Source organism: Myotis lucifugus, unplaced genomic scaffold (genome assembly GCF_000147115.1).
Source record: "Myotis lucifugus unplaced genomic scaffold, Myoluc2.0 scaffold_17, whole genome shotgun sequence".
NCBI classification, from domain to species: domain Eukaryota; kingdom Metazoa; phylum Chordata; class Mammalia; order Chiroptera; family Vespertilionidae; genus Myotis; species Myotis lucifugus.
In genome coordinates this window covers 14,257,985-14,277,024 of record NW_005871065.1, presented here as the reverse complement: position 1 = coordinate 14,277,024, position 19,040 = coordinate 14,257,985, and the positions used below count along the sequence as shown (strand labels likewise).

The following is a 19,040-nucleotide window of genomic DNA, read 5'->3' as shown; positions in this document are numbered from 1 at the left end:
CTCTGGTCCTTCTGAGGATGCAAAGGAGGAAGGAAGAGCGGTGCTCCTCTCTCACTGACACTGGCTTTATACAGCTTCCCTTTCTCCGCTGGTCTATGCCTTCACCCATGCCGGTGTTGCGAAACGTATCTTCATGGCTGACACATGGAGGCCTGGATGGAACTTTCCTTGTACAACAGACAGTGTGACCAAAGGCATAAATTGTGCTTAGAACCAGTTATGACTTGTTTGAGATGTCAAAAGGTGTTGATGGCTACACTAGGGATGAAAATTATCCCTGCCATGGAGAAAGTTCACTGAGAGAGCCAGTGGATGGGGTGACCATGATGTCTTAATGTCCCCAAAGCTCAAGAGAAGATAGTCTGGTGTGAGAATTTGTCAGTGGCTGAGCAGAGCTGACTACTCACAGCAGTGACCCTGAGGGCTTCTTCACAGTTGCCAAGACAACAAGCTAAATGTTACAGGGAGTCGCATCCTCATTGGAGGAACGGCACCCAGGTCAGCACCCGCTGTGACCACTGGCTATTTCTCCTGGCAGGAGGGACTGAACCTCCTAAGTGTCCCCAGGTCTCCAGGGCTTGGGCAGGCAGAGTTCACAGAAAAAGCTGCATCCCCATCCAGACAGCCTGACTCCAGGATGCCCTGGTCTTTCCCACAGTCAAGGTGAATGTACCTGGCTTTATAAAAGGGAATAAAGCGGCCAGCAAGGCCACTGCTCTGTGAGATGCTGGAAGGATACCCATTTTATTCGCTGTGACCCTGGCCTCATCCATTTCCCCTCTCCCAGTAGAGACTACTCCCTAACTAGAGCTATAGGACATTGCAGAGTTCATCGCAGATCCTGCTACATGATAAGTGAAGGCTCAGACAGGACCTACCTTGCCCCACAAAAGGTCATCTAGTACTTCTTGTAAAAATAATTTATAAGCTTAGGTATCGTTTTACCTCTTAAAACACATTCACATGCACTAACTCAGTAAGCCCCACATCAGCCTAATGAATTTGGCAAGGGACATATTATATAATCCACACAATTTTCAGAAAGAACAACTAGAACACAAGGTTGGATAAAGGACATTTTCCTTCTTGATTTATGAAAAAAAAATGTTACAAATACAGAGAACTTGAATCACAGCTACTTATACATGTAATAAGTTATCTTTTTTTAAAAAAATGATAAAATTAAATGAAGATTGTACTACTACGACCACAGAAAATCCTGCAAATAGAGTCAGCATAATTATAGGGCATGAACTAAACCTTGCAGCTTACTTTAAAACTCCCTTTGATAAAAGCTTTAGGGAGAGAGAGGTCACATGTCAGAAGCTTAGATGAGAGGAGGTGGGAGAGCGGGAGTTAGAGTTAAGAGCAAGTGATTGATGGTAGAGAACATATGAGACAATGACTGGGAGTTTAAGGGAAGGCAGGGGCTCCATGGAGTCTGGAAATGCAAAAGCAACTTTTACAATGTGCTCCCAATACACTGCACGATGTGGCCACCCAGGACAACTGCGACTCCTGGGACAGTGGGGAGTTGCTCCGCCTCCTCCAAAATGCCTGCTCCACTTCCCTTCCCCGTGGAGTAGGAAAGCATTCAATCAAATAAGGTCCATTCACTAGACACACGTTTATCAGAGGCCCATTAAGTATATACGGGGAGTCAAACAGGTATGAGCCCCAGCTTAGGAAACAGACCCACTTATTACTCCTCACACTAGAGTAGGATGGGTGATTGAAATGGGATTTTGAGCCTTAAATTTTCAAAAAAATAATTATTGGTTAATTCATTTTCTTTTCATTGGTTGAAACCTGCACCATCTGCATGTTCAGGATTCCGTTGGAGACTTAAGTGCATAACATTTTATTCCTAGAAGTAAAACCAAAGCACCTAGAGAAGCTGGAATAATTATTGAATTTTTTTAAAAAATTGAATTTATTGGGGGTGGCATTGGTTCATAAAACCATGCAGGTTTCAAGTGTACTACTCAACAGAACATCATCTGCACACTGCATCGTGCACCCATTGCCCGAAGCCAAGTCTCTTTCCATCCCCATTTAGCTCCCTTTTACGCACCCCCCTCCTCTTTCCCTGTGGCTATCACCACACTGCTGTCTGTCTCTATGTGTTATCTAGTCGCACTGTGAAGTGCATGAGTAATGGCCGCTTTATCTGAGAATTAGCCAGCAGCGCACTATCTACACAGCTGCATATAACTGCTGCTTATTGGGAAGGGGGATCGGCCCGCTGAGTCAATCTTACCACAGAATTAAGAAGGGACATGAGTTTTATTTGTGCTGATTCGGAAGCTCCCTGAACTGTACCTTGATTTTTGAACCGCAATAATGTGTCACCAAGAGGCTAAGCAGCGGGGCCTCTCTGAGTTTGGTAACGCTTTTCATAGACTCACTGGTCCTTAAAAGTAGAAGGGAGCCCAGAGACTGCCTACCTTGGCCTTCACACCGCACAGAAAACCCTTCCCTGAAGGTTTGCCGAGTCGGCTCACACAGGAGGTAGAGTTTCATGGCTTCTGCCGTTTGCACTGAAGGGATCTACTTTGGTACAAACACTGCCGCACATTGCATCCTCAGAAGAGCGCATCCACAGGGGGTCTTTCCAGGGTACAAAGCTACTTCTAGAAACCCTGGAAAGCCCCCATACCACCTCTATGTAGGACATGCTCATAAAGCAGATATTTTCTAGCTTTAATTTTTGTAAACTCTCAGGTGAATTAGGCTAAATATCCCCGCGCTTTATTCATAATTGCTACAGTAGGTAATTTGTGGCTGCGGTAACAGTAATTTAGAGTTATTAATGAAAATGAAGTCTAATTAAAAAAAAAAACAAAAAACAAAACCCAGACATGTAAATTCAGGCCGAGGTAAAAACACAGAATATCACGGGTGAATTCTATGTTTTCTTTTTCCGCCCTAAAAGACAAATATTACTTGGATTGCAATAAGAAAACAGTACATTGTCACACACAGTCTCATGGTGTCCTTTCATTGCACATACCTGCAGCCCTTCGATGGCCAGTCTGAGAATGGAAGGTGTCAGCTTGGAGGCTTGTTTGAAGGAAAAATTGCTCCAGTCTATGATTAAAAGGAACCCGTTGATCTGAAGCTCCGGATCTTCAATGAGGACTTCCAGGGACAGCAGGATGGCCCGCAGGATGTCTGTGAAGGAGTTCCTGCAGCCAGAGCAGAGAGGAGAGGCTGTGCGTGAATATGAGCAGGCCTCCTCACTCCACTGCCTCCTGAGCCCCGCCTGCAGGGTAACATCGGTGTGGTTTGTACCCCAAGTGACCAAAAACGCATTTGCTAAACTTCCCAGGAAAAGGCTCTAAGACTCACAGGACGGAAGCCTCCCTGTGATCTGACTGCACCAGGACCCCAAACTTTAAGAGGCATGGCTCTTTTGGTTTCCAGTGGTCTCTAAACTCTGCCTACACCACAGCCCTGATTGTCTTTCATGGAAATGCATCCCTTGCTTCTCTATTCCCACACACACAGCTCTAATCTCTTTCAGGGCAGGGACAGGGGCCATAATCATAGTTGTGTCCCAGTACCTGGCTACTCAATGATTCATTGTCGAACAACAATGAGTCATTGAGACCTTAATCAGAGGTGCTTATTTTGATCAAACCTCTTATTCCTTTTGTTTGTTTGTAAAATCTTGCTGAAAATGTAAAAACAGCCATATAGTTGATGCTACTTTTTAGATGCAATTCATGGGGGAGAAAGATAAATCGTGAAGAATAGCTTATTTTCATTGACAGGGAGTGCTTCGGGAAGGAAATTGCTTTGAGTCCATCAGTAACTATGACAACAAGAGACCTGAATACAAAGGAGAGTGACAGTTCTCCAGTGCTGTATGTGGTCCTTCACATCCTATATTCCCATTCACTAGTTGGTTTTTATCTTGAATAATCTTCAGAGATGAAGAAATGATGGCATATTCACTCTTCTACTCCCAACACATTATTGGAACTATGAACTTGGAGGATTCAGCATCCTTTTAATTAATTAATTTGTTTGTTTTTTATTTTTTTAGTAAGTAGGAAAATGAATATAACCTCGATGGCAAAACATGTTACTTCCTTTGGGCTATCATTAAAACCAGAAACCATATCCTTTTGTGATATCAATGTGATCAGATTTTTGAGCATTTAAATCTGGTTTGAATTCTAACCAAGTCTAGTGATTCCAGATTTCAAAACAGGAAATCCATGATCAAACAGTAAATTAGTAAAAACTTACTGAATGCTTATTATAAGCTCAACATTATCTTTCATACTTGAACTCATAAAATAGTATATTATATTTCTACTTCCAAAGAGCTCTTAATTTAGTTGGGATGGGGTAGATTAGCCAGATAAATTGAAAGGGATCAATACAATTTGAGTAGTCAGGGAAGAGTTTATGGAGGGATGAAGGCTTGGGATAAGTCTTGAAAGATAGATAGGATTTTGATAAATTATTGGGAGGGGGGAAGACATATTAGGAGTGACACAAGTGAAAAATAAAGATATCAGCTCATTCTGTTTCTGTACAGTTCTTTCTACTAAAAATGTATTCAGTATATCAAGCTGACATTTTCTTCCCTTAAACCCACCCATTGGGTGTGGTTCTGCTAAAAAGATAAAAACCTCAGCTCTTTCATACCACACACTTTCAATGATCTAAATGTAGTGGTCCTGACACCCCGTATAATCTCCAGACTAAAGAAATTATTAATAACTTTAACCATTTCTCAGAGGAAATGGTTTTACTACTCTTCTCATCATTTTTGTCTTCTTTCATTTATATTCTCTTTTAAGCTTTAGGGATGTCAAATTCCTATTAATGTAGGATAAAGTTTCCATGAGGGCTTTGGGTTTTGTTTTGAATTCATATCAAACATGATCCAAAGACCCAACTCCTTCTTAGAGACACGGTTTTGTACTGGAAAGAAAACACTGACTTAACAGCAGCATGGGACCAATGATTATGAGTCGAAGCAATTCCAAATGGAATATGGGAATGGCCAGTGGTAAACTAGAAATGATCGTCAGGGAATTAGAGAGCCTGATCCTGCATAAGCTTTCTTAAGAAGAGCACACACAAGGGAAAATTCATGACGGAAAGGCTAAGCCTTCGGTAAAGCCTACAGACAGTACTGAGGTTGAAGAAAGAAGAACTGAGGAAATAAAAGGTGAGAGGCTCAAGACAGTATTGTGTTCAAACAGGGAGAGTGTTTTAAGAAATAAGTATATGATAAATTACATTAGTGACCCAAATTCTCCACTTTTCTGAGCATCCACAACTAGCTATGTGTTAACCAATAGAGTGTACTTTCCATCCCATAGCCACATGACTTGATATTACTGATGGCAGAAAAGACAGTGTGCCAATTCTGAGTCTAGCTCTTAAAAATCGCAGATGTTGCTAACTGTTCTCTTGTCTTCTGCCATTGCCATGGTAAAAGCATGCTACAGCTAGCATCATCTGAAGAGAAGGATGAAAAACACAGAAAACTAGCAGATCTTCATAAGAAAGAGAATCACCCAGATGAACCCAGCCTACATAAACTCCAGCTGTCCCACAAATGTGTGAGCAGTAGTCAATTATTGCTTTTTAAGCCACTGGGTTTGGGAATGGTTTGTTACACATCAACAACTACCTAATACCAGAGGGTAGATTACCAAGTCAAATAAATACAACATGAAGATTTAGGAGAATAAGAAAGGAAAAAGTGCCATTGTATTAGGTAACAAGTAAATCTTTGGAGAATTTTGAGACAGCACTTTTAGTTGAATGGTGAAGATGGAAATCATTGATTATAAAGATTTTTAGAAAATCACTTAATCACTATCTCATTTTACTCCTATATAAATGAGAGATAGCACCTTTTCCCATCACAAATCCACCTGTATACATTCCCAAGACATTAAATTCTTCCTGGAAACTATGCATTTTCAAGACCCCAGAAATCATTTGGTCTGGCCCTGCCAAGGCACTAGGGGTGAGTTAATTAAATGTTTTACCAAATATAGCAGGCTAATATTTAAGTTGATAATTTTGTATAGCCAGCAAAAGATTTTATAAATATCCAAATGGCCCCGGGCAGAAAAAAGGTTCCCCACCCCTGCAGGAGTTATGCAAAATGACCGTATGAAGGAGCTTTGTGAATTGGAAAGCATATCCCAACGGGAGCCAATATTTGTACTGTCACGGATTAGTGGTATACCCCTCTTGGTTGTACTTCTTCATGGTGGTAATGGCAGCAGGACAATGGGAAATGTGCAAAATGCAATTGTGTTCTGTTCTGATAACCCTATTTTTGCCTCTTCTAAGGCTGAGGGTCTCAGAAAAAATGGTCTGGAAGGGGAATTCTGGTGATATATTTTCCACCAGAAAATATATCCTATATATCTAATAATTCCTATGTGAATCAGGTTTTAGCTGGGCGGTCTCTCCAGGTGCAACTAGGCAAATGAAGCCCTATTTCTCAAAGGGGTAATCCAGGAAAAGTAAAAAAAAAAATTACTTGTGTTCTGAAAATATTAGATGCAAAGAAGATGCTAATAAAAATGTTTAGCTTTGCTGTTGTAGAATTAATATTTGCAGGAGCTTAATATTAAGTGTACTACTTAATGTTAGCTGGAAAGTCAAACTAGACAATTACTTTTCTCAGCAGGGACGATCACTAAGAGAACAGAAGCCTGGGATTTAACTCTGCTTCACATGGTTTGATAGGCCCGTAATGTCAAGAGGAGAAAGAAAGAATGGAAAGAGGAAGAAAGAATGAATGGGGGTGGGGGTAGGGTGGGGGGAGAGAGGCAGGAGAAAAGAAAACCTTGCAATTAATTTTTTATTTCCATTAATTTTATCCTATTCTGGTTTATAAAGAAAACTTTTGGATTTATGTTAACCTAAGAATATAATTCCTTGTAACATCAGAATAAAGGAGTTGCCTATTGATTTATTATTAGTTGCAATATAGGCATATTTGGCTCTCACAGCCTCAGCATCAGAAAGAAGAAATAATGATTTTAATACTGTTTAAACATCTTTTGTTTGTTTGTTTGTTTGTTTGTTTTCCAGAAACATTATTTATTTTTTCCCTTTATTGATTAAGATATTACAAATGTGTCCTTATCCCCCCAATGTCCTCTCATCCCCCCAATCCTGCCCTCACCCTATTTAAACATCTTATAACATGCAAGGCCCAGTCGCTATGTGTGAAAATTTAAATAAGGAGCAAGCCACAGCATATCATTCTCTCTGAATTTTTGGTTCAGTGTAGATCACAGAACCTTAACTAAAATGGGTATAGTTTACAAAAACAAGTACTGTCATTTCAAATTTTTGTCTATCTCTACCTCGTATGGGAGAGTATGGAGTCCAACCCACCTTCAACTCAACCATATGCTTATTGAGGACAGAACACAAAGGGTAATGCTCTGAACAATGTCCTGATTTTGAACTAGACTACAGAAAACAGCAGGACAACGATTTCTCACTCAAGTAAAGCATGAAGATAAGAGGCTGTGTCTCTGTAGACCAATCCTGACAGGCCTACCCATCTCTGGATATAGACACAACAACACAAAGTATTTGTATCCATCATTCAAAATGACACAGACACTAATGCTATCAAATTTCAATTTGCCACGTTCTTTCTTGTTTATATATCTTTGATGAACAAAAATGTAATGTGTGTGTGTGTGTGTGTGTGTGTGTGTGTACAATAATTCACCATTTAGAGTTTCCTCCGTTCAGTTTTTGTTTGTTTGTTTGTTTTAAATGAAAAGACAGTTTGATAGATAAAACCAATATTTTGGTCCAACTGCTTCTAAATTTTCCCAAGAATTAAAAATAATAAAATTAATGCATCTATTGGCTTACTTAGACAGTTAATGCAATTTCTTATCATTTAATGTCTTCTTTTAAAAATGTTGAAGTATCTGAAACATGATAAGGAGTCAAGGGACATTTGTTCAAAGATTTAATGAAGTTCTACCTCATGGAAGTAACATAAGACAAGAGGGTATTTTTTAACCTTCCTGCTAGTAGATGGGAACTGGTAGGAGACATTAAAATACATGCACATGGAGAGCAATAGAGCAAACTCATTAAAAGCATAAAGCTTGTAGTTAGCAGATTCTGATTTAAATTCTGTCTGCTCTGTGCAAGCTCAGCAAGTTATTTTATATCTCTGTGATTTAGTTCTCTCCTCATTTGTAGAAGAAGAATCATAACGCCAGCCTCACTGGTAATGATAAAGTGAGAGAATTACACAAAGCCATAGCAGGGCAAATGGCTCCTACTAATCCACAGAAGGAGCTGATGGTCATGTTGGTTTTCATTATTAGATAAGTGAATATGATATCAGGTTGAAAGTAATAGAGGTTGCAAAGTGTTCGGGAATTACAAGGAGAGATGACTATGGCTGGGGGATTTTGGAGCAACCTCAATTGGGCTATGAAGAATGTGAAAGGTTTGGACACTGGATATAGAAGGAGCCACATAAACAATGAGATCTGAGATCATGGAGACTACTGAATTGGGAGAAATGGCAGGTGCACCTGTACCATGGGGTAAGTGAAAAGGAATGTAGAAATAAGGTTAGATTGTGATCCATCCTCAGTCTGATTTCCAGGAGAACTACTAGCTATTTGTGCAGGGGAAGAAAGCAATGGCAGTTATGCTTTAGGAAGATTTGGACTGACAACAGGGATTATGTAAATTGGAGTCGGAGACTGGAGCAATGTGGTCCAATTAGGAGGAGGCAATTGCAGTACATTAGGTGAGAGATGAATGGAAATGATAATGATATGAGAAGAACTATGAGGGACAGTGACCATGACTTACAGATTAGATTTGGCATAAAGAGAGGAAAGACAGTGGTATTATTAAGGATAAAAGGAACCCTGTTGGGTAGGAAATGAGTCAGAGATGTTATAGTTGTATCTAGTTCTTACATAATAAGAATCAGCACCCAGGACAGCCACACAGAATATTAATATGAATATGACCCGACACTGGTCTGTCAAGGAAATGCCTAGAAGTGCATGGTTGTGTGGGGTCTACATTCCTGCCACTCAAGTGATGAAATATCACCATAAACAGAGGCCAAGTCTGCAGGAGAGAATAGTTCCTGCTCTATTCATAGGAAGGGACCACTGCCTTTGAATCCCTGGAAATTACCTATACCTACACAGAGTCGATGCTCAACCAATAATTCTCAGTGAAGGCACAAAGGAGGTCATGTTAAACCAACCCATTGGAAGCTTTTAAAATTAAAAATAAACAAAACCTACTCTAGGAGCACCAGTGGGTACATTTCCTTCTTCTTCAATGCCTGTTATACTCATTTCTAGGCAAAGTAATGTCAGATGTGTGTCCTTGAACACATTTTCTATCACAGTTCATATGTATAGAATAATATACTACCAAGCCTCATGTATCCAAGAGTTGGAGAGGGAACAAAGCTTTAAGAATTGATTTTAACTTAGGAGCGGGTCAGGTCTGCATTCATATAGATGAGTGTGGGCGTAAAAGAAGACGATACGAACATGACAATCTAGAACAATTAATAATAAACGCTAGGTGGATGTTTACAGACAGGAAGGCTGGTATAGCTCAAGATTCTTAGTCCACTGGGAAAGAACTACCCCCCCCCCCAAACCCCACTTTAAGATAGGCTGCAATGCAAGTGACAAAGGGGATTGTTTCATTCAGCTTTCTAGATGGGGATTGGGCCACGGTCTAAAGGGAGCAGCAGCAGAAGAATAAAAACACAGCCCGATGGAAGTGAGCTATGAGCATGAGATTCATCCCTAAATGACTATGAAATATTAATTTCATGCTTGTCTATTCTGGTAACTCCCTTGGCTGAGGAGCTACCGAAAAGAAAAAACCAGGAAGAGTCTCAAGTAGGTGAAAAAGCACTCACTACTAAATAGTAGGCATGGAGTTAGAATCCAATCAGCCTAACCAGGGTTAGAAACAGCACGGTCTCCCCGCCGAGGGTGAATGAATGTGGATGGCCACATTACTCTTACCTCCAATGGAATACAATTGGCACTTACAGGCCTTGCACGGGGTTCATGACAATGTACTAGTCCATACTTGAGATGGGATATTCTTTCCTCTAGGCCTGTCTGGCCCTTACAACCATAAAATCACTCTCAGGATAAGAAATTGGACAATAAGATGAGAGAGCAGGCATTTAGGAAAGCATCCATCCTGTGGTGCTCCATTGCCTTGAATGATTTTGCCCTCCTGAGGTTTTTTCCCTCTGGGTGATATGCTGCAATCACTCTTACAATCAAGAGGTTCTTTTCTGAAATCATAAATTCTGATAACAGTGTGCGAGGCAACTTGAGTTAAGTAGCACCGTAGCAAAACAACGCTATAGATGTTGCATTTCATGGGACTTAAGTTGGAAATATACAGCAGCTCATAATTTTAATTAATTCATAAAATTGCCTACCTCCAATGAAAACTCCATCCTTCTGTACTTAATAAAGAGATCACTATATTCTGGCAGGATAAAAAGACCTTAAAACCAAGAGAAGTCCCAAGGCTATAAAATTAGTTGCCTACAAATAGGAGTCTCAACCCTGACAATGTGGGTAATTCATATCAGAAGAGTTATTGGAGACTGATTGAACTTAAAGAGTTTGCCATCGGATTGAAGTTTTCAAAGTTGTTTTATCCTTTCCCCTTTTAAAGTTCTAGCCTTTTTAATGATAAGCTACTGAAACATCAGCAAGCAATCAAATTCATGAAAGATTAAAAGGAGAGAGCCACAGGAAATCATTACATAATGGAAAGCAAAGTCTTATTTTTACAGGTAGTATATTTGAGGTAGTTTAACAATGTGACAGGAATGCAACTTGTTGGCTGGTTTCCAGGTAGGCATTCTTCTCTCTGTTTATCATCCCTCTTCAACTATTTCCTCTTCCTCAAGACACCTCAAGGCTCTTGGGTTCATGAAGAGGGAAAGGTACAAGATTCTCACAACCTTCATGGCTATCAGCATCAGGAAGACTCTTACCACTGCTTACAATGTTTATGAGTTTTGGCACCATTAAGGCAAGTCTGATGGGAAGAATTTTTGGCCTTGATCGACCCCTATGATACTTAATGATAGCTCACAAATCACAATAATGACAAGCAGCTTGATCATTCTTCTGAAACCAGGATAAATATATGCCCACGGCCAGAGGGCAAAGCCTCCTGCAAATACCACCTACACTATTTTCCAGAAGAGAACATGTGCATAACTTCAACAGAAAAATCCCCTTTGGAGGTTTCCAAAGACAGCCGGAGTCTAGCGAGCTGTGCCTATAATAGTTCACTGACAGGGCCAGGCATGTCATAAGAGAGATGTGGGTATTCCTAGAAGTCCCCTAGCAGAATTCTCACACTCATTGGGCCCAATCAGCCCCAATCGGGCAGGTCACGGAGACTAAAGAGGGATAATGCCCTTTCCCTGGATTCTCTTCATAAACCAGTGTGTTGGGGGCTCTAATGGACCCACTGCCTGAGCCCCAGTCCGAATACAGACTCCTTACTCTCACCCTAATTCTAGGAATCAGAAGTAAAACAAAAGGTAACATTAAATACATTCATTAAAAAATGAACACGTACTCCAGATGGTTCACTGAACAACAAGAGGATTGGTTGACTCTTCCTACCCAGGGTCCGCATGCTTGGAGGGCTCACTTTGCCCTACAAGGTCACTTTACCCTCGGAGGCTCGACGACTCTCTGGGGAATTATTTTGTGGAAGTGATTAAAGACAACATTGGTTTCTTTCACTTAATTACATCAGAGATTATCACTTGGCAATCCTCGAAGCAATTAGAGCCAGTGGTTATTATTTATTGCCGCCACTTAATAGGAGCTACACTGCAGGAGATACTGTAAAACATCAACTTATATCTATCTTTAACACTCGTCCCAAATATCCTACTCTGTATACAGAACAGAATTTAGAAAATGCATTATATATATATATATTACACAAAGAGAAAATATAACATTTTAGAATTTGGGGTTTTGCTGTAGAAGGATTTCATTGCCTAAATTTATCCTAATAAAATCTCAGGGATTGTAATGGACTACTTAGAAAGGTCAGCCATTTGTTTTCCAAAGAGGAAAAGGGGGGGGGGGTGGATTAAATGCTCAGGCTCTGGAAAGTTCTATCTCAAATTTGTCCTCTTGCTTTAATCCTTCATTTCTACAAAGGGATGGGCTGTTGCCAGACCCTTTTCTATTAACCAAGGCACAAGGAGGGTTTTCCTCACACAGAACAACTCCAGAGGAAAGAAGTGGAACTTGCTGTCTCTTTCACCCAATCGGGGATGGTACTTACAACCTACATCATTCTCTGCACCCTGAGGCAACATGTAAATACTGCCAGTCATTGCTGGCTGGCGAAAGCCCGAGGACTAAGGAAGGAGGGAGTGAGGGTGGATTAGCATGGAGGCCGGTTCTCTCAGAATGGGTTTATAATTCAGAGAGAAGGAGCCAACTGAGAACTGGCAGAAAGCTTTGTGATTACACATGGTTCTCCACTGAAGGTAGGATCCCTTCTCCCCATCTGCGGGACACCTGGTAATGTGTGTATGGCAGGGGGGTCATCGCTGGGTTTCACGGGATTTGGAGAATGCACTGTCATTTGTTGGACAGAGCCTGTCATGCTAAATACCCAGCCATGTGCAGTGCAGCCCCCCGAATAAGATCCCATCCCAAATGCTGGTCACTCCCTACGTAAACTAATGAAGTTCAGGTCCAGAAAAGCTCAATGAAACCACATGAGCAGTAGTTGCCCAGTAGTAACAATGTTCCGGACTCCTCAGTTCAGTGTGCCTGTCACAGCTCTGAGACTCGCAGAACATGCAAAGGGAGAAATACTCAGTTTTCTGCTCCCAAAGCTGGGCTTTGTATTACAGCCAAGCACACCTGTTGGCCCAAATCTTTGTTCAGCTTTATAGTTCATAAGGGGAATGATGGTGTCATGTTTGGAATGCTGATTGAATTCAGGACTTATCCTTGGATAAGACATACCAGTGGAGCAGCTCAGAGCAATAGGAGCAAATTGGCTAGACCTTGGGCTGACAGACTTCGGGAAAAATACAGAGGAAAGTCAAATATGACTCAATATTGATCAGGGAAAGGCTAAAGAGGCTTGCACACAGTATGTACAACAGCACACAGTATACAATGTAATTAAGTATTGATTTGACTTGCTGGAAATGACCTGCTTAGAAAAGGAGGTAGGAGAGGGGCAAACAAAGAATGTTTTTCAAGTATTTGAAAAATACCTTTCCCCCTTCATTCTCTCTTTTCAGGGTCCAGAAAAAAGGGAATATTTTGTTTTATTTTAAAGACAGATTTTAAAAAATATATTTTTATTGATTTCAGAGAGGAAGGGAGAGGGAGAGAGAGACAGACACATCAATGATTAGAATCATTGATCGGCTGCCTCCTGCACACCCCCTACTGGGGATTGAGCCCGAAATCTGGGCATGTGCCCTTAACCAGAGTCAAACCTGGGATCCCTCAGTCCGCAGGCCAATGCTCTATCCACTGAGCCAAACCAGCCAGGGTGCAAGTTTTTAAATTACTGTTTGAAACTTGGAAGACAGATGTGCTGGCAGTAAGGCTTGTTCATGATGTGAATGTATTACTGAGAGATTTAGAATCAACTTTTCTGGTGACCTTAAGATAGAGTTTTAGAACTGTTGCAAAGCCTTCATCTTTATACATGAGAACAAACGAGGCCCAGAGGACACAGCTAATAAATATCAGAGCCAAGATTTGAACTTTCGTGTCTGAATATCATAGTGGGAAGGAAGCTGAAAGATCATCCAATCCCCAGAAGGTCAGCAGTGTGTGTTTCCCACCGACGCTTTGTCAAGAAAATGTCCAGGCAAATAGAAAAGTTGAAAGAATATTACAATGATATGCCCATTATCTGATTCAACAATTGTCAACATTTTGCATATCTGCTTTATCTGTCGTATGTATATATATGCATATGTGTGTACAGGTGGAAGTAAATTGACAGAAAGTTCTATCCATCAATTTTTTTTCATGATTTCCATGCCACTTGTTCTGTAAAATGTTCTACACCATACACTGGTCTGTTGTTTTCTCTTTATGCCATTTAATTGTTCCTCTTTTGAACTGGAGTGAAGTCCATTGGCTTGTTTAGAGTCAGATTAAATATTTCCGGAGAGAATAACTTATATAATGATGCCAATAGGCTTGATTTCATTGCCAAGTCTGACAAATTGAGGGTTTCTGCAAGAGCTCTTGCTGAGAAAGAGTGGAAGGGTTTCTTAAAACTTAGCAGAAACTTATGCCAAGAAGGATTTGCTGTGGGTACTGGTGGATATGAAGACAACTCCATATTTATAAGAAAAAGGGAAGAATGGAATCTTTAAAATTTGAGCTAGTTGTAGTCATTTGTTTGTATGTATGTACGGATGTGTGTATATCCTATATAATAAAAAGGTAATATGCAAATTGCCCTAATGGCAGAATGACTGGGAACAACCAGTCGCTATGATGCGCACTGACCACCAGGGGGCAGATGCTCAACACAGGAGTTGCCCCCTGGTGGTCACTGCGCTTCCACAGGGGGCGCTCCGCTCAGCCACAAGCCGGGCTGACGGCTACGAGCACAGTGGCAGTGGTGGGAGCCTCTCCCACTTCCTCAGTAGTGCTAAGGATGTCCGACTGCAGCTTAGGCCCACTTCCCGTGGGGAGCAGGCCTAACCTGGCAGGTGGACATCCCCCGAGGGGTCCCAGACTGCAAGAGGGCGTAGGCTGGGCTGAGGGACCCACCTGAGTGCACGAATTTTTGTGCACTGGGCCTCTAGTAGTTCTATACAATGTTATCAGGTGCATAGGTTGGTGTGTCCATCATTCCAGTCAAGATACTGAACCAACAGGATCCTGCATGTTGCCCTTTTATAATTCCCTCCTTCCATCCCTAAAACCTGGCAACCACTAATCTGTCCTTCATTTCTAAAATGTTATAATTTCAAAACATGTTATATAAACAGAACATTATGTTAAGTAACCTTTTGGGATTCACTTTCTTTCATTCAGCATAATTACCTGCAGATTCATCCAAGTCATTAATATATAGTTGTGCATTGTTGTGTGTGTGTTTTTATTGCTGAATAGTATTCAATAGTATGGATGTACCAGTTTGTTTAAGCATTCACCTGTTGAAAGATATCTGAGTGGATTCACACCCAAGGCTTTTAAAAATTCCCTCTAAAGCCATCAGTTAGATTTTGATAACTCTACCCCAATCTGCTAACACAACCTTGGCTTTCCCCTCCAGCCTTAAAAGGTAGAAAATACTGCTAGGCTGTCTCTGGAATGAATGAATATATAGATATAATTTGTCAGAAACAAAATTCTGAATCCCAGAGAAAAGTCCATCTTAGTGACATTGGACACAATCCATGTGGATTGCCTTTCACGGAGATACAGCTTGAAAGAGCTGGCCCCCAGAACAGTACCAGATGGTGGGTGTGGAATTGACTAGGGGCCTCCTGATAGATGCTGGAGGAAATGAACATGGATGTGAGCTCCCCGGCCTGGGAGCCAGGCCTCTGATTTGGAGCATGCATGTTCACAAACGCCCCCAAAGAGAATGGGCAGCCCGCTACAAATACATTGTGTGTGTGGAGCAGAGGACCGCTCCTTTCATTTCTGGGTTTTAACACACGTCTATTATCTTTAACAGCTTCGGGCTTCCATCCAATTTCAGTCCCGGCGCAATTTTCAGACCTGGTTCCCTCTAAACAGAATGATGGACTCATCAGCGTGTGGAGGAGAATTCATTCTGTTGCGGTGACTACGTATGAAAAACGCCGCAGCAATCACCAGGCTGAAAGGGGGATGTTTTCTATTGCTTACCTACCAGACATACGTTTTTCTTTCTGGTGCACTTTAAAGGTACATGTTTTTATCAACAATACTCTTAAGAGAAGGCCATTATCTTCGGCGCCTGTATCCTGCCGGTGATGTTTACACTATGGATGAAAAAGGGGCCACGTACCAAACCTGCCAAGCTCAGGGAGGCCTGCATGGTGGCGTTACAGGCTCAGAGACCGAAAGTAACCACATAGGACCGTCTGCAATTAAAACTTCCCATCTAAACGCCAGTCATGGCCGGTAGTCATGTCCTGGGCCGGTATCTTCCCTGACAAAGGTCAATCTTTACCTTAACTGAGCCTATTATCTTTTTGCATCTACGATAACATACTTTGGAATGTCAGGATAATTTTCCCTTTCAAGACCCCTCACCGCACTGGAGCAGAGACCACAAAACCTCTGGTCATTGCTAACTGCTAACTGACCACCAGTGTAAAAGAAGTGTGTGCCTATTCATTGTACCTTTTACCCAACCCCAGAGATCACCCCTGCTGCTTTGCTTTCTCTCACCTCCCTGATCTATCGCCAATGGATTTCATGTAATCCCTGAAGCCTCCTCCTTTGATTCTAATATATAAAATAAGGTGCAAAACTGCCATTCTCTAGAGCATTTTCTCAGTCCCTTGAGATTTTGCTTCCTGGAAATTGCCATCAGTTTGGCTCAAGTAAACGCATAAAAATTCTCTAGAGATTTGAACGTTTTTTCCGTCAACCACACTGCGCTGACAGAATGGTCGACGTAAAACAAAAACAAAGCAAAACCCAGGAAATACAAATTGTCTTCTCACTCCCAAAACAGTCAACCTGAAAATATTCTACCATAGAGTCTTAAAACTATTGAATCAGTTAAAAAAAATATTTCTCAGAAACAAAATTTCAGTTTGCATTCAACAATTCAATATGTAAATTTGCCCCAACTAGAAATGTATCAGCACTGCTAGAAAATTAGAAGCGCCTATTTTTTTTTTAACCTTCCATCAGCTTGCCTGACATCTATGCTTCTGAATTCCTGTTTGCTATGAGATGCAGGCCAAACATCAGCTTGGTGAGGCACCTTTCAAGCATGCCGGGGGCACTGGGCCCCTCGGTTGATGCCCTGTGAGAGACAGTGGCAGGATGACCTTGCTGGGACATAGGACACAGGTGACAGCTGGAGCTGGGCCACTTCAGTACCACACCCAGGGCTGACAACTGCCCATGGGAGGTCAGGCGTCAGCCTGTTTCTTAGTTGCTTGAATATAACGATCTCTTGCATCCTAAGCAAAATTCCTACGGCCTCAGAGGCGACGCCTAGGCCATCTGCCTTTCTGCTCTGTCCACTTGGTTCTGTTCACTATGCAAAGTGCTCGGGTTGCTATGAGGGAAAGAGGTCTGATGCACATTTTCCCTGGGTCACCATGCGCCCTGTTTCCACTTACAGAGGATGAGAGAGTCGAGAGGGCCCATTATGGCAGCTTGTGCTGGGCACCCCAGCCCAGGAGCGGCAATAGGTACAATGTCCCCCAGTCTTCAAGGACCCTCTTGATGAGTCATCATGCTCTAGGGCAGTGATGGCGGACCTATGACACAACTCATTTTTTTGGTTGATTTTTCTTTGTTAAATGGCATTTAAATATATAAAATAAATATCAAAAATATACATCTTTGTTTTACTATGGTTGCAAATATCAAAAAATTTCCATATGTGACACGGCACCAGAGTTAAGTTAGGGTTTTTCAAAATGCTGACACGCCGAGCTCAAAAGGTTCGCCATCACTGGTCTAGGGAGCCACTCCAGCACCCTGGCCTCCCCCATCTTCAAAGCATCCGCGGCCCCTCAGAATAAACACACACACACACACACACACACACACACACACACACACACTTCCTTTCCCCACCAGCCCCTGGGAGAAGGGGAGGGGTGAGCTGGCTGTAGATTACACCTTGCCTCCCTCTATGCTTTGACACTGGGTCTGAACACGCCAGCAAGCAGGCAGGGTCTCCACCAGGCAGAGGAAGCGTGAAATCGAAGCAGAGATCCCTTTGTGTGGTTCCCACGCCTGGACCTCAGTTCCCACACCAGGAAGGAGAGGCACCAATGCGCCTGCTCCTTGGAAAATCTGCTGCTTATGGAAGAATACAATTTTTTTTAAATTAAAAGACAGTTGATATACAGTATATTAGTTTCAGGTGTACAGCATAGTGATTTGATATTTGATATGTGACCACCATGATAAGATGGAGACTTTATCCTTCGAAAGGGAGTTTGAATGATGTCAAGAGCAACTCCACTGCTGGGGGCATCTCTGGGTGGCTCAGAACAGGAAGAGGGTCCAGAAGGCATGCAGGAGCCCCTGTCACCCTCTTGTTTCCTCTCTGATTCCTACTCTCTGATTCCTACTCTGATTTCTCTCAGATAGTGTCCACCTGCGCCCTGACCCTGACCCCTGACCCTCCTAAGGTGTCCCTCAGGCATCACACTGGCTGTGCCTACGGGTTATGGGTTATGTTCTGACACACAGACAGGTTTCCCTCCCACAAACCATTAAGTTAGGTGTTAAGTTAGGGTTTTTCAAACACCAGGAACACCAGGCCCAGGGCGAGGCCTGCCCTCCTGGGAGGCCTGCTCTCTGCCCGGGGCCCTGCTGCCTGTCTGGAATGTGGGAGGAGAAATGTCCTTTGGCTCAGCCTGTTTCTCAGAAAGAGAAAGGTAAGAGCTGGCACCTTTTAGAATATGTGGTTTGATGCTGGGAGACAACAAAAGCCTTAAACTGGAAAATATACTCTAGATAAAATCACATGTATTACCTAGGTTTTGACCACATATTTACAAATAGACTCCTACTCTGAGAAAATCATTATACCACCCCTAAGGAAGAAGAAAAATCTCTCCTCAACCAGAAAAAAACTACTTCCCCTCGTCCACGTGAGCATAAGCTTTGATGCATGAAGTTCACAAAAAAAGCACATTTGCCTTGGGGATCTCGGCCGAGCTTTCCTGGTTCAAAACTGATGGGCTCCACCAGGCTAGATCCTGGCCGTGCGCTCAGACCCAATGCAGCTACTGCTGCCTGCCCCTCCCCCGGCACAAGGTGCCTCAACTG

At 42.1% G+C, this 19,040-nt stretch overlaps 1 protein-coding gene across 1 annotated transcript in view; it reads right to left on the bottom strand.

The window, feature by feature from the left end:
• The window catches only part of CLVS1 (clavesin 1), a 128,577-nt gene that overhangs the window by 68,543 nt on the left and 40,994 nt on the right, over positions 1 to 19,040 (bottom strand). Inside the window, exon 3 of the mRNA XM_006085308.3 lies at positions 3,014 to 3,188. Coding sequence (XP_006085370.1) covers positions 3,014 to 3,188 — 175 coding nt within the window. The remainder of the gene's footprint in view (positions 1 to 3,013; positions 3,189 to 19,040) is intronic.